We start from the raw sequence: 15,574 nt of genomic DNA on the forward strand, positions 1-15,574 counted from the left end.
GTAGCAGCTTTCTTTTAGGCTTGCTCGCATCCGCTAACCTCACTGCATTGGATATTATTATTGTCATTTTACATTTTGGTTGTCAAAAAAAAAACAGAAAAAAGAAACTGGGCGAATAAGTCACACAAGATGGCTGCGAGCTCTGCTAAACACACTTTTCCCGCCTCCATCATTCCTAACACCGAGCACGCCACGAACCATCAGCTGACAGATCAGCTGACAGATCCATGCATGATGTGTGAACAAGCAGCGACCGTCCTAGCACTTCCGTCTCTAACCAGCAGGTGGCGGTGTGTTCTCACTTGTAATTACTCAGCAGGGCCCTTGGGATGATTGCGCCTGCGTAGTCATAGGCAGAACTATCCTTCCCAAAATGCATTGCACCAGGTGACCCGGAAGAAGCCAAACGGCGAAGCTGATTGTGATGGTGAAGCAGAGGCTGCTGTGTCTAAGTTACTCGGAGTAACGAGCTATGTACCCGTCTTCATGGTATGTGAGCGCTTATGTCCAGATATTACAGGGCGCGAGTATAGTCTGGGGAACTACAAGTCCCAGCATTGTTGTAAACACTCGTCTTAGTAAGTCACGTGTTCTCCAATCATAGGACAGATGGCTCACTTTTAGTACTTGTTGGGGTCGTGTTACAGTTTCCCTTATGACCTGGACTCTTAAAGAGAATTGTACGATATCCCCTATGCTGAGGATGGGGAATAAGTCTCTGATGTCTGAGACCCCCACCAACACAAGCCCTGGAGGCCTCTGTGAATGGAGCGATGGTCACTGCTGCCCCAGTCATTGTTATGGGGTGTTGCAGGTCATCTGTGTCTGGGGCGGGGGTCTCATAGACAATGTGCGCGGTAGCCCACCGCTACATTCATGAGATCTTGGTAGTAGTAATAGAGGTTGTGGGGAGATGACGCCACCTGCTGGAGGCACAGATTCCGCTTTCTGTACAGTAACGCTTTCCCCTCTTGATCTGACAGATGTTCCCCCCAGCGCGCTGACCAGGAGGCCGCAGAACACCATGGATAACCGCTTTGCCACAGCTTTGGTGATTGGCAGTGTCTTATCTCTCCTGTCAGTGATTTACCTGTCTGCAGCAGTGGGCACGGTTTCCTGGTACCATTATTTCACTTCCCCTGCCCTCGACAATGTCAGTGAAACGGCGGCAAACGAATTCTTAACTGAGTTAGAAAGGGCCAATGAGAAGGCGTACACCGACGCTCTGTACCACTGCAACGGGAGCCTGGGGCTATGGCAGCAGTGCATCACCATCTCCCAGCAGCACAGCGAGGGTGAGTATTCTCAGGGACGGCCTCCCGAGCCCGGGTACTCATTGGAGATAGGGAGGGTTCCTTAACTGGAAGAGATCATGTCATTCATCCTATGCCGGGGCTTCCCAGCTAATAACATTCTTGTAGGCTCAGACTGTAATAAAAATAACGGAATTCTTAGTTCAGATAAAGGAATGATCTTATATTTGTAGGATGAGTGTTTATAATAGCACATGCTCCTATAAGCAACGCTCACTACTGCAGGGAAGAGAAATCATAGTGTTGCATCCCAGGTCAGTTGCATTGATACTTTTTCCCTCTGTTATGAGCAGATATGTCATGGGATCACGGTGTGACTAATAGTCCATTACCTGCTCTGGTATGTAGACCGGTTCCTCTCTGACTTGCTTTGATCTTTAGGGTGACAGCATCACCTATTATATCCCTTCTGGCAGCTCGCAGGACCTTCCCATCTTCATCCAATTTTGCCCTATCTGTCCCACTATGTTTTCCCATGGAGCTGAAGATATAATGTAAGAGAGCAGTAATATAAGTGAGTTCATAAAATCCATAGCGCAGAGTGATAACAGTTCCTTTCTAACAAAGCCTGTCCATACCTGTTCTGTGTATGCAGAAAATATTGCCACTGTGTTTCTCTGAGAGAATTCACACAGCTAAGGGCATGCAGGGAGAAACTTATCAACTGCAGGAGACAGAAGCTGCATTACACTTGAAACTTCTGAGCATACCTCACGTGGGGGACGCTGCGACTGCCGAGCGTGCATCACGTGGGGGACGCTGCGACTGCCGAGCGTGCATCACGTGGGGGACGCTGCGACTGCCGAGCGTGCATCACGTGGGGGGGGGGCGCTGCGACCGCCGAGCGTGCATCACGTGGGGGGCCGCTGGGGCCGCCGAGCGTGCATCACGTGGGGGGGCCGCTGGGGCCGCCGAGCGTGCATCACGTGGGGGGCCGCTGGGGCCGCCGAGCGTGCATCACGTGGGGGGGCCGCTGGGGCCGCCGAGCGTGCATCACGTGGGGGGGCCGCTGGGGCCGCCGAGCGTGCATCACGTGGGGGGGGCGCTGCGACCGCTGAGCGTGCATCACGTGGGGGGGGCGCTGGGACCGCCGAGCGTGCATCACGTGGGGGGCGCTGGGACCGCCGAGCGTGCATCACGTGGGGGGCCGCTGGGGCCGCCGAGCGTGCATCACGTGGGGGGGGCCGCTGGGGCCGCCGAGCGTGCATCACGTGGGGGGGGGCGCTGCGACCGCTGAGCGTGCATCACGTGGGGGGGCGCTGGGACCGCCGAGCGTGCATCACGTGGGGGGCGCTGGGGCCGCCGAGCGTGCATCACGTGGGGGGCCGCTGGGGCCGCTGAGCGTGCATCACGTGGGGGGCCGCTGGGGCCGCCGAGCGTGCATCACGTGGGGGGCCGCCGAGCGTGCATCACGTGGGGGGCCGCTGGGGGCCGCCGAGCGTGCATCACGTGGGGGGCCGCTGGGGCCGCCGAGCGTGCATCACGTGGGGGACGCTGGGTATATTCGTCACAAAAGACACACTCAATTATCTATCACTGGCTGCAGTTGGATAGGAGGAAGAGTGATGTGATGAGCCTTTACCCCTTTGCAAAGCCAGAGACATAATTAGAAATGTAGTCTGCAATAGGGGAATTATGGTAAAAATTGGAATCAATATAGCCAACAACTGGAGTCGGCATATCAACTGTCATAGTTAAACAACAGCAGCTACATTATTCTTTCAAAATAACTAATGCTTCACTATATAGGGGACAAAATAATGGAAAGCTAGAGAATCTCCTGAAATACGTCACCAACATAGCGCACTGTAAATCAGGGCACACTAATACAGTGGCATGTAAAAGTTTGGGTGCCCCTGGTCAAAATTACTGTGACTGTGAACAGTTAAGCAAGTTGAAGATAAAAAGGTTCTGTAAAAGGGCTAAAGTTAAAGGTGACACATTTACTTTGTATTTTAGGCAAAACAAAAAATATTGTCATTTTTTTTTACATTTTAAAAATTACAAAAAGGAAATGGACCGATGCAAAAGTTTGGGCACCCTGCATGATTGGTACCTAGTGGCACCCCCTTTTACAAGTAGATCAGAGTACTGTGAGGGCCATTGTAAAACCTTCAGCTTGCTCCTTTTGATGTAGTCTGTTGTGGATTTTGATAAGTGTTTAGGATCATTCTCCATTTGTAGAAAACAGCCTCTTTTCAACTTTTACAGATGATGTTATGTTTGCACCAAGAATTTGTTGAAATTTCATTGAATCCATTTTTCCCTCTACTTTTGAAATGTTTCCCGTGCCATTGGCTGCAACACAACCACAAAGCATGATTGATCCACCCCCATGCTTAATGGTTGGCGGGAAGTTCTTTTCCTGAAATTCTGTGCCCTTTTTCCCCACATATACCTTTGATTATTGTGTCCAAACAATTTTAAGAGTGCACACAGAAGGTAGGATGAGGTATGTATTTCTGCGGGAGAACAGGGCGCAAGTGCAGGATTCCGGGGCCATAGCTGACACTGATGGGAGGGGGTATTACAATAAAGACAGCAGGCAGGGAATTCTACCAGGCACCGCACGTCCCAGAGCCTGAAAGAAATCATTAACGTAGAGAAACAATATAACATTTCCCAGAAACAAGACCATTAATATGAGGCATACAGGTAGGACTAGTGTAACATTTCTATTACCTGTAAAGTGCTGCGGAATATGTCGGCGCTATAGAAATAAAATTATTATTATTACCTGTATGTCCATAGTAAAAGGTCATATACGTCCCGAGGGATGACAGATTCTCTTTAACCTCACTGGTCCACATGACTTGTTTCTGAAATGCATCAGGCTTGTTTAGATGTTCTTTTGCATACTTCTGACTCTGAGTTTTAGGCCGGGATCACACATGCGAGGAATACGGCCCTAACCCTAACAGGCTAATTAACGTCTGAGACCTTGGTCAAAATTATCTGAGCACACAAATCTCCAGGGGTGCCCAAACCTATACATCGGCCCATTTTCTGTTTGCAATTTTTGGAATGTAAAAAATGAGTATATATTTGTCTAAAACACAAAGGAAATGTGCTTTATTTAACGTTAGGCTTTTTAAAGATCATTTAATCTTCAACTTTCTTAACTGTTCACAATAACAGTAGTTTTGACCAAGGGTGGCCAAACTTTTATATGCCACTGTATACAGTCTTTAAAGTGTTAATTAGGGTTGATAACTATAACTCTAGAGAGCTCACACGATGGTTCAGGACATGGGAGGCCATTCATTGGGTAATGTAGCATCCTTTAGGATAGTCTATTAGACCTCTGTCTCGGTACATTGATGAACAGTACTGTGAACACGTCTTGTATTCTCCTTTATTTAACAGATGTCTCCTCTGAATTGCGATGCGTCTCACTGTCTTTCTCGGATCAGTTCTTAGAAAAATACACTCAGCCCGGAAATCACAACACTGAGATTGACCTGATACGTACATGTAAGTAACCACATGTAACGGGAGCGAGCATTTGGCCGATGCTTCAGGGAGTCTGAGCCATGAGAATATAGTCGGCCAGTGTATTAACTAGGACTCTAGGCACTGCAGTCATTGACACTGGGAGTCTACAGTGAGCCTGACCTTATTTGCCCGGTAAAGTTAATACTGGCCATGAGTAGAACTAGTTTAGTAGGTTTCACCAAAGCTTATATTGTATATTTGTGCCAGGTTTTCCTGTCTGGGAATATCGTAGATTTGTAGTAACGGTAAGTGCCTTCACCCCCGATAATGGCTGATCTTGGTAGGGTAGTTGAGGTCCAACTAGGAAAGCTATAAAAATCTTGTGTGATACAATTCAGCACATACATTTTTTTCAGATCTGTGGCGCTGCCAGTTCTTGCTTCCTCTGGTCGCACTCGGACTAATATTTTTTGGAGCCATTATCGGTCTGGCTGGCTGTGTATGCCGCAGTTTGTACCCAGCTCTGGGAACTGGGGCCTTGCATCTACTGGCAGGTAGGTAATGGCGCTCTCTGTACTCTCAAGCTTATCACTGGGTGCTTCACTCTCACTCCTCTCCACTATGCCTTTGCCTTGCAGGTGTGTGCACATTGGGAGCGGTTCTGTGTTTCTCCAGTGGGGTGTATATGCTGCAGAAGAGTCTGCCCCCTCCATCAGGGGTCCGGGGAGAATATGGTTGGTCCTTCTGCTTGGCTTGCGTCTCCTCACCTCTGCAGATAATGGCTGGAGCGCTGTTTCTCTGGGCATCTCGTGCCAGTCGGAAAGAGTACTCCTTGATGAAGGCTTATCGGGTGGCATGATGGAGCAGACCATGAGAAGGACTACTCACTCTGGCAGGTGTTGCTGTGCCAGGATTCAAATGCAGGTCATAAGAGTCCATCTGAAAGGTTTTTTTGATGTTTTTATTTTTTTACATTTTATTTTTTACCAGATCCGGCTCGAAGCACCAGGGTTTAATGCAACTATTACAGTTCTACGTAACCAGTATTTTGAGGAGTATTTACCTCTATTCCCAAATTCAGAGTAATGTTATCTAAAAAGCGGTTGCTTAGAGTTGGGAGGGCATTGCTCCCAGTGCCATGGCATAGAAAGCTGCACCTTTTTTTTCCTGTTTTAGCCACAGTATATGACCTATGTATAATTCATATTATGTCATTACAAAGATGGATAGCTTTGCTTAACTTCAGGAAGGGTTCAAAAATCCTTCAATCCAAAGATATGCTCTGTATAGCCAGCAGTATGCTTCATGTATCATAGCTAATTCCAATATATTATGTTTCCTGACTGTACACCATATATAATTCCCTTAATATCAGTTTAGCTTTCTAATTAAAGGAACAGTCCAGCATGAATGCATATCCCTACTGCAGGACCTGAAAGGGCAGTACATCACTTATCATTGCTGTTCTTTGAATCTGAGTAATGCCTCGCCCCTTTAGGCTCTGCCCTGGGGGTATCACACTATATTCATTTTTTTCTTAGAAAAAACTGCTCTATCTGATATGATCAGGTAGACCAGGACAAATTAATCCCCACACTACAGAGATTTTTATTTTTTTTTAAATGGCCATATACATGGCTAAAATATATTGTGGCCCCCACAGATGAAGAGGAGAAGGATCTGCTGTTTTGGTACTAAGTGGCAAATCTTTCCGTTCTCCATGCATGTGAGCCATGGCCAGGGGTGGGGTGTCAAACATGCATGTGTATGGGGTGGTCTGGTGAGACAGTGGTCTACCTAATGAGCGTACAGCTATCCAGCATAATGTATTGCCTGGATAGAGATGGACACACTAGTGCATTCTGACTTGTCGAAAGACCTTTCCAGCTGCATAGCCTGGCAAACATGCAGGACACCAGCTATCTCTGAGATGAGCAAGATCGCTGGGGTGTACTGAACATTGACCACTTTAGTATGGGAGCCATTATTACTGCAGGTGCCATGTTGTTTGCCATACAGCTCCTCACAAAAAAAAGAAGAAATTACCCAACTCAGGGATTTTTAGGGGTTGGAGATTTTTTTTATTTAAGGTGGAAATGCTCTTATGTCGGGTAATAATGATCCTGACTATCGATATGTTAGCTATTACCCTTGCTCCCACGACAGACTTTTAATATGAAGGTTTTTTAATGGCTGTTTTAACTTATTTGTGTATGGTCGTGTGTGTTTTATGTTTTCTTTATTGTATATCCTTGTGATTAGCTTGGACAGCCGGAAAGCTGCAGCTATGTTTTTAACTGCTTACCTTATGCTATATCTGGTCACAATTAAAAGGATTGCACACCCCTGTCCCCCCCCAATATCAGCACTCTTGGCTGATATGCCATAGCAGTAAATGGATAAGAATGGTGTGATTTCTGGACAGTGTTGTACTGCAGTCATTCACAGGAGCACATAATGTGTAGATGCCCACCATTGTGCACATTAAGCTACTTACCGCTACATAACAACTAGAAGCAACTACTCTGTAAATTATTGGATATCACTCGGGATGGGACTGGAAAGACATGTCATTGCTATACTTTAAAGTATGTGCTTGTAGATCTACAACTTCTTAGTTTGACCACTAGGGGCAATGTTGCAGTGAAGTATATGTTTTGTATAGGTCCTATTTCTAATATCATCGTTACCTTCTGTTATATACAGGGCTGTGGAGTCGGTAAGCCAAACCTGCAACTCCGACTCCTCAATTTCTCTTACACCGACTCCACGACTCCGACTCCCACACATATTGCTTATATTTAAGTGAAAAATTTATTGTAGTACAATGTGAACCTCAGACATTTAATCATTTTTATGATCCCATAATCAAGATATTTAGATAGAACAGAATATATATTGGTGTACTACCCGGTTTTCATTCTTTTTGGTACAGATACGATATGGATAGACAGATATGGATAAATGGATAGATAGAGCAGATTTCTAATCTGCTTTTGCTATTGAAAACATTTTCTATGAGCTCAAAAACCGTTCAGGTGATGTGGTTTTTTAAAAAGATGATCAGCTTTTGCAGCTGAAAAACGTATCCTCAAAAAACACAGGAAAAACGCTGTGTGTGAATGTAGCCTTAGATCAGGAATAGAACAGTCATTTATAGGACATTTCATAACTTTCCCAAATTCCTATGAAAAAATATTCAGCACATCCTGCATTGAATTACTGTACCCAATTTATTATATATTTTAGGAGTCGGAGTCGGTCCATTTTATACCGACTCCAACTCCACCAAAATGAGCACCGACTCCGACTCCACGACTCCGACTCCACAGCCCTGGTTATATATGCCTTTTGCTTGCGTTGGCAGTCACTATAAAAATATTGATAAATATGACTTGCCTTAAGGGAAGAGAGCTAAGTGCATCTTTCATGTTTTGTGTTGACAGCTCCTCCACAATTCCATGCCTCCTTAACAGACTACAAATAACACCTTCTCTTTTGCCCCCTACCTCTTTACTTATACAATAAGCTGAGGGCAGACAGAGGAACTACGGCTCCAGCATCAGACTATATAAGATTTGTTTGTAGTCTGTTACCATGGAGACATAGGTCCCCATATGAGCAGCAGATACCAAACAGCCGGAGTCATATAGGTGCTTGGTTTTTATATTTAATAAGCACTAAAAAGACAATAAAAATCCATTGCCCAAGTATCCAAATAACTTCGGGATTGTGCTACACAAGCTTAATGATTCCTTCATAATTTTTGGTTCTTTAATCCTCAAAGTGGTATGTGATAGCATAATCTACAAGTCACATGAAAATCAGCTAATGCTGAACATAGTCTATATATTTGCTGGAGGAATACAGTGTAGTTACAGAGGACCTAATGATGCCACGTAATGTGCAATTTTACAGCAGTTGCAATAACAAAAAACAACAAAGCATTTATAACCATGAAGGAAACAGCGCTGCAGCAATACCACTAGTACAGTGCCTTGATTTTTGGCACTAGGAAGGCCCAGGTCTGGTAACATCATCCTCTTGTGCCCAAACTCTGTATGTCTCATCTAGCAATACCCTGAAAGAGCATAATAATGGTCAGGAGGGGGCTCTTACGTGGGACTCCGACGTCAATCTGTGGACTTGTGTTAGTACCAAGCTGTTAAGTAGATTTGTGTGTGTATATAGATGATTGTGCCTGACTGTGTTAATGGCTGTACCGGCAGTGTTCTCAGTTTCCTGTCTAAACACTCCGAACTACTGTGATTAAAACTCCTTTAGGATTCAGAAGTAATAGAACATTTATTATACAAACCATATCCCATTTATATTTGGTACACAATAAAACAATCTGAAAAACTAATGAGTCTTTGTTCTGTGCGTATCTGTAAGAAATGACTGACTGCATACACTGTAATGTTCATCCTTCACGTCAAGGCTCACTTGAAGTTACTTTTTAGCTTTTAGGAATGGTTCATGTAGAGCATCAAACAGTCTTTTAGCCTACAAGGGAAAAGAAAATAGGAATGGAGGTTACAAGAGAAAATTAAACCTTCAGTTTAAATCAGTTGTTCAGGCAGGAGTTGCCCTTAAAGGGAATCGGCCAAATGAAAAAGCGGTATTTTTTGCTCTCCTTTTTCCCAGAGCCATAGCTTTTTTTATTTTTTGGTCAAAATGGCCATGTGAGGGTTTGTTTTTTTGCAAAATCAGTTGTACTTTTGAACTACACCATTGGTTTTTCCCTGTTTTCAAGTGCGGTGAAATTGCAAAAAAAAAAAGTGCAATCCCACACTTGGTTTTTGTTTTGCTTTTTTACTAGGTTCACTAAATGCTACAACTGACCTGCCATTATGATTCTCCAGGTCATTACAAGTTCATAGACACCAAACATGTCTAGGTTCTCTTTTATCTAAGTGGTGAAAAAAAATTCCAAACTTTGTTTAAAAAAAAAAAAAATTGTGCCATATTCTGATACCCATGTAGCATCTCCATTTTTCATGATCATTAGTTGGGTGAGGGCTTATTTTTTGCGCACCGAGCCATTGTTTTTATTGATACCATTTTGGTATAGCTACAATCTTTTGATCGCCCGTTATTGCATTTTAATGCAATGTCAAAGCGACCAAAAATGTTGGCGTTTTTACTTTGTTTTTTTCTCGCTATGCCGTTTAGCGATCAAGTTAATCTTTTTTATTATTATTGATAGATCGCGTGATTCTAAACACGGTGATACCAAATGTGTGTTTGATTTTTTTATTTTATTTTGAATGGGATGAAATTTGAACTTTATTTTTAAAAACTTTTTTTTTTTTTCACTTTTGGCATGCTTCAATAGTCTCCATGTGAGACTAGAAGCTGCCATAACCTGATCGGCTCTGCTACATACAGGCAATGATCAGATCACCTGTATGTAGCACAATACCTCACTTGCTATGAGGGCTGACCACCGTCAGGTTGTGTTTTGCACGTGACAGGTTCCCTTTAACTGACATTTTACTGTGCAATGCACGGTAATGGGAAATTTAATGGTATATATGGACATATTAAGTGAGAATTTCTACATGTTACTCTGCGCTGGTTAAAAGGAAGGTCTGTAAACATAGGACCCCCTATGTCAGGGTTGGGGAACCTCAGCGCCCCCCCCGGGCAGATTACTGGAAACTAAGGTACCATACTTTGGCCTGCAGCTTTGTTTTGATGGCCAGTTAATTTCTTCTTGCTCTGTGACAACACAGTCAGTATTCACTGTGGAGCACAGTCAGTGCAAGCATCAGGACATACTTTGGGGTCCGTACAAGTTGCGCACTAACTCTGCCCACAAAGGATGGTATAAGTACCCTAATGGCCCTTGGTAGAAAGAAGATTCCCCATCCCTGCCCTACGTGATCATGCAGCTGACCTAAAGAAAGGAGGTGTCAAAATGAAAATACAGGCTGGATATATTTGTCTACATGAACAAGGTGAGCACTTTTTTTAGTCATAAATATAGAATAGCTCCATGCAAAAGGTCTCTGTTATCCCATATTTAAGATTTAACATCACACTTACTTTTTGGGGTCCAAGACCTGGACAAAAAGAGAGATCTTCTCGAGATGCATTGGCAAGATTAGCGAGAGTCTGTAGGGCAAATGTTCATTAAGTAATGCATACATAGTGGAAATGGGGAATTGGCAGATTTAACCAGTTACTGCCCTTAAACATGCTCCATAATAACAGTCCAGCACAGGTTGGGGTTTTTTTTAGCACTACAGCACTGACGTTTCAATAAGGGTTGGATCCATCAATATGAACGGACTAAACTCTTCTACTAGGAGCTATACCATCTATGAGGCTGTAGCTATTGCCACAGTTTAGCCCAACTTACCCATTTTAATGAATGGTGGGGGTTCCAGGGCTTGGACCTGCTGCTTATCAAACAGGCCAGTAAAAGTACCCACAAGAAACTCCATCAGGGTTGAAAGTATACATCCTTAGGGTATGTCCCATTTTTGCCATGAAAAACGCAGGATTTTACTGTCCCAGCAAAGTGCGTATTTCTAAAATCTCATGCACACACTGCCTTTTGTTTTCGTTGCAGGTTTTAAGCAATTTCACAATCTGCAGCACATCAATCTATCCAGCTTTATTATTGCAGCCTTGTTTACCTATTCTAATAGGGGAAAATGCATAAAAAATGTGTATCTTTATCGCTTTATTGGGGGGCACAGGTAACCATGGGGTGTATGCTGCTGTCGCTAGGAGGCTGACACTTTGCAAAAAAGGAAAATAGCTCCTCCTCAACAGTATACACTAGGGTGACCGGATCTCATATGGGGGGGAAAAAATGTCAGAATCTTGTTCGTCTGGACCCCACAAAACTATTCCCCTTTCCAGATATTGAGATAGCCAAAATTTGAGCTCGATCAAACGACGTTAACCCGTGCCGCTCGTCGCTCAAAGTTTGAAAAAAATCCAAATTGAGGTATTTTAAGATTTAGGTATTTTGCATAGTCTGTTAGACTATAAAGAATGTGACAACAACATTGCAGAAATAGCCATGACCAAATTTTCGAACCATTTGTGGTATTTGAATGCAGAGTTGGTGGGATTATCGTTTTTTGATCCCACCATTACAGACAATGAAAAGTTGTTAATGGCTAATAAATTGCTCAGCAGCACAGATGAACCATCAGAGCACGCTAACCTACATGAGTTGATAATTTTACATAGTTATCTAATCTATTCTAGAGCTTTTGTTAAAGTAGTTTTTGAAACGTCAGCATATAATGCTCGGCATTTGCTTACAACTTGCAGGACATATTGCTTTTGTTCTTCATCTTTTGTCAGAAGGTCGTTAAAGTCGGTTACTTCCTACCTCTTTTAATTTTTCTTTCCTAACTTTTGGATTTACAACCCTAGCGTGCTCTGATGGTTCATCTGTGCTACTGAGCAATTTATTAGCCATTAACAACTTTTCATTGTCTGTAATGGTGGGATCAAAAAACGATAATCCCACCAACTCTGCAATCAAATACCACAAATGGTTCGAAAATTTGGTCAGGGCTATTTCTGTAATGTCGTTGTCACATTCTTTATAGTCTAACAGACTATGCAAAATGCCTAAATCTTAAAATACCTCAATTTGGATTTTTTCAAACTTTGAGCGACGAGCGGCACGGGTTAACGTCGTTTGATCGAGCTCAAATTTTGGCTATCTCAATATCTGGAAAGTGGAATCGTTTTGTGGGGTCCAGACGGACAAAATTCCGACATCGATTTTTTGCGGTCACCCTAGTATACACCCACCGACTGGCGCAAAGCACCTCAGTTTAAGCTTAGTGTCAGTAGGAAGCGGACTTGGATCTAACACCAGATCGGCAGTTTTTCCTTTTCAGTTTTCCTGTTGTGTTTTTATTAATGTTTTTTTGTTTTTTCAGGTTCTTTTTTCTTAGGGTAACAGGGTGTAATTTCTCACCCAATTTTCCCGTATTTAGGCGGCCGAAAGAGCAGTGTGATGTCACCCACAACATCTTCAGGGGTGATTCCCGGTGGCCGATCCTTGCCTTTTCCCCACCCCTCTCCTCAGAGGGCTGGGAGGAAGACTGTGGTCACCAGCTGTGTCCTTCCACTTTCTTGTAAGGTGTTGATGCAGTCTTCTGCACCGTCTGGAGACGGTGCGGGAAGATGTCCTGTTTCCAGCGACCCTCGCCCACCCAAGAGCTGAAGTTATCCTTATCGCTGCAGAGGGAACGGGACTCACCGCACAGGTGTCTCTCCCTCCTTTCCCTCCGCAGCTGCAAGCGTCATCCCCAGGAACACAGGCCCTTTATCTCACACGGGACAGGGCGGCGTTATTAAAGGGGAGAAGCCAACACCGCCGGTGCCATTTCTCCCCTGGCCAGTCACTGCTTGAGAGCACACCCCCTCCTTTTGCTGGCCACACCAATTCCGGGCTTTCTATGTGGCCAGTCAGTCGCGTGTTTGAATAGCACGCTCTTTCTAACCAATAGGAGGTCTTTTTGCTTTCTCCTCTTCTTGCTCAGTCTGGCCACGCCCCCCCGCACCACAGTTAGCGCTTGTGCGGTGCGCTTTTTCACTCCTATCACAGATCTTCCCTTTCCTGGCTGTTCACGCCCCCGGAGGGGGACTTTCGTTTTCACCAGCTGGCAAATCTTCCTGGCTGTTCACACTGTCAGCCAATAGGAAGCCCTACTTTTTCTCTTTTTACCGGCCGGAATACCACACGGACGTGCGGTGACACAAGCTGATGCTGCATCTGCTTCTGAGCCTCTGCAGCTAGCTGTCCTGCATATTATACGCCATATCCTGCGCTCTCAGCACACGGGACACAGCCATCCACAGTTTAATTCTGCTGGTCATCGCTGGCATCATTTAGGTTCTGCTCTCTCTTGGTCTCTCCTCCACAGCAATATTCCCAAGGCTTGACTTATGCCCAACCCTACAGAGACTTCTTTCTGCCCCTCTAAGCCTACTGTGATTCACTGCGCCTGTGCCCTCTGCAAAATAAAGTGGTCTTCAGGTCAGCCTTCCCCTTTCTGCCTGTCCTTCCACCATGTCTGCCTCACAGGAGCCCCCTAATGCCCTCCCTCCGAAGTGGGCTGTTGCCATTTCACAGTCCGTCTCCAACCTGACAAAAGTATCACAGTTCCTGGTCCAGGTCCTGGAGCGACTTCCACATTTGTGTGTCGCCGCCAGTGCTCTGAATGCCTCGCACAATGATTCGCATGCACTCGACCACGACCTTCACAGGGACAGATCAGGTATAAGCAAAGGAAGTGGGCTCTTTCCAGCTCTTCCTCCAGTTCTCTGGGTCCCTCTGCATCCTCCAGGATGCATTCCTCACCCCATGACCCCTCCTCGGAGGTGATTTTTTTTTGGGCGGATGCGGATTCCCAGTCTGAATCAGATACGGACCAGGTCTCAAAAATGCTGGATATAGTCAATAGCCTTATCTTGGCAATTACCCAAACGCTTAACCTAAAAGGAGGATGAGGCACCTGCTCAGGAGCACTCCATTTCGTTCAAACATGTAAAACGTCCTTCCCGTAATTTTCCCAATCACAGGGAATTTGAAGCGATTATGTCTACACTGGGAACACCGTGAAAAACGCTTCCTGGAAAGGAAGCAGCTAGACATTCTTTATCCCTTTAGCCCAGACCTCGTTGGTAGATGGGCAGAGACACTTTGTATCCATCAATAAAGACATCCTGCAGGTGGCGTTGCCGTTGCTCTGAGTAGCTAAAGGACAGAGGCCGGAGGCCGTACACTCCAGGAGGGGTATCTATGGTGCCGTGGTCGGTGGTCCACTCTGGTGTGGGTGGTGGTAGCTCTTCCTCAGGTGTGGTGGAGTGTACAAGATGCACTGGACGAGATGGGGCTGCGTGGGGCTCCCTCCGAATCCTGGAGGGACAGCCAGACTGCAAATGTCCGGGTTGCCCACACCCATAACACCTCCTCTCTGTGATACCCCCAGGTCGTGGTCGGAACTGTTGGGGCCTAGGATTGTGAGGCGTGATTGTCATCGTATTGCGACTAGGTGGAAGGGCAGATATAATTGGAGGGGTGCGGGAGCAGGTCGTGGTTCATTGTCCAGAAGCCTCCTCCATTGCGGCCAGAGCTGCAGCTCTATCCACGGTACACGGCGTGCGCTCCCGGACCCATTCCCACACCTCTGCAGGGCACTTGGCAAGAAATTGTTCTATAAGGAACGCCTGTATAACATCTTCCACAGTAAAGGCGTTTTCTGCTTCCAGCCATCTCCGACATGCCTCGGACATCTTATGTGCATACATCCTAAACGATCCCCCCGTGGTGCATGGGAGGTCTCGGAACTTGGCCCTATATGAGTCTGGGGTGATAGCATGGTAATCCAGGATAGTCCGCTTTACAATGTTATAATCCCGATTCCGCAGAGAATCAATGGTTCGGTAAGCCTCCGCCATGCTTCCGTTCAGGAGCCCCACTAAAACCATCCAGCTAGAGTGGGACACCTCCATCACAGCACACTGCTGCTCAAAGTCCTTGAAGAACCCCTCCACATCTCCGGAAGCCTCATCAAATGGCTTAAACTCTGTCCGGGTGATCCGTACAGGCTCCCGGATAGTTGGGGTTACACTCCACATTGCGTTACTCCCTTTTTCAAGCTCCATTGCTTCCTGTCTCCGCTGTGCGGGGCGGGCAGCCTCCTCCTTGTACTCCTGAGAGACGCCGGGGCCCAGAACCGCCATCTCTTCTTCGTAACACACCAACTACTGGCTTTTCTGGAAGGGGATCCCTGTCTCCAGTGCTCGTCCATCAGACATCTGGGAGGAGGTGGCCGGGC

The 15,574-nt window shown here is 45.6% G+C and overlaps 2 protein-coding genes across 7 annotated transcripts in view; one reads left to right on the plus strand and one right to left on the minus strand.

Moving 5' to 3' along the window:
* Positions 1-319: 319 nt before the first annotated feature.
* Positions 320-9,114, plus strand: CLDND1 (claudin domain containing 1). The gene is made up of 5 exons (XM_073588302.1): positions 320-489; positions 984-1,295; positions 4,680-4,787; positions 5,165-5,302; positions 5,387-9,114. Exons 2-5 carry the CDS (start codon positions 1,025-1,027, stop codon positions 5,605-5,607), a joined length of 738 nt encoding a protein of 245 aa, XP_073444403.1. The 5' UTR covers positions 320-489; positions 984-1,024; the 3' UTR covers positions 5,608-9,114.
* Positions 9,035-15,574, minus strand: part of ERCC1 (ERCC excision repair 1, endonuclease non-catalytic subunit) — a 32,857-nt gene continuing 26,317 nt past the window's right edge. For all 6 annotated transcript variants that reach the window (XM_073588299.1, XM_073588297.1, XM_073588295.1 and 3 more), the window contains 2 exons: positions 10,800-10,868; positions 9,035-9,254 (listed from right to left, as the gene is read on the minus strand). In XM_073588299.1, coding sequence (XP_073444400.1) covers positions 9,201-9,254; positions 10,800-10,868 — 123 coding nt within the window. In that variant the 3' untranslated portion in view covers positions 9,035-9,200. The remainder of the gene's footprint in view (positions 9,255-10,799; positions 10,869-15,574) is intronic.

This window comes from Dendrobates tinctorius, unplaced genomic scaffold (assembly GCF_039654945.1).
Source record: "Dendrobates tinctorius isolate UK_male_01 unplaced genomic scaffold, ASM3965494v1 ptg000103l, whole genome shotgun sequence".
NCBI classification, from domain to species: domain Eukaryota; kingdom Metazoa; phylum Chordata; class Amphibia; order Anura; family Dendrobatidae; genus Dendrobates; species Dendrobates tinctorius.

Bases quoted from the DNA above. Each gene is read 5' to 3' on its own strand.
- CLDND1 (XM_073588302.1), top strand. From the start codon at position 1,025: ATGGATAACCGCTTTGCCACAGCTTTGGTGATTGGCAGTGTCTTATCT. The intron at 1,296-4,679 runs GTGAGTATTCTC...TTTATTTAACAG, and splicing joins CTCCCAGCAGCACAGCGAGG to ATGTCTCCTCTGAATTGCGA. The intron at 5,303-5,386 runs GTAGGTAATGGC...TTTGCCTTGCAG, and splicing joins GGCCTTGCATCTACTGGCAG to GTGTGTGCACATTGGGAGCG.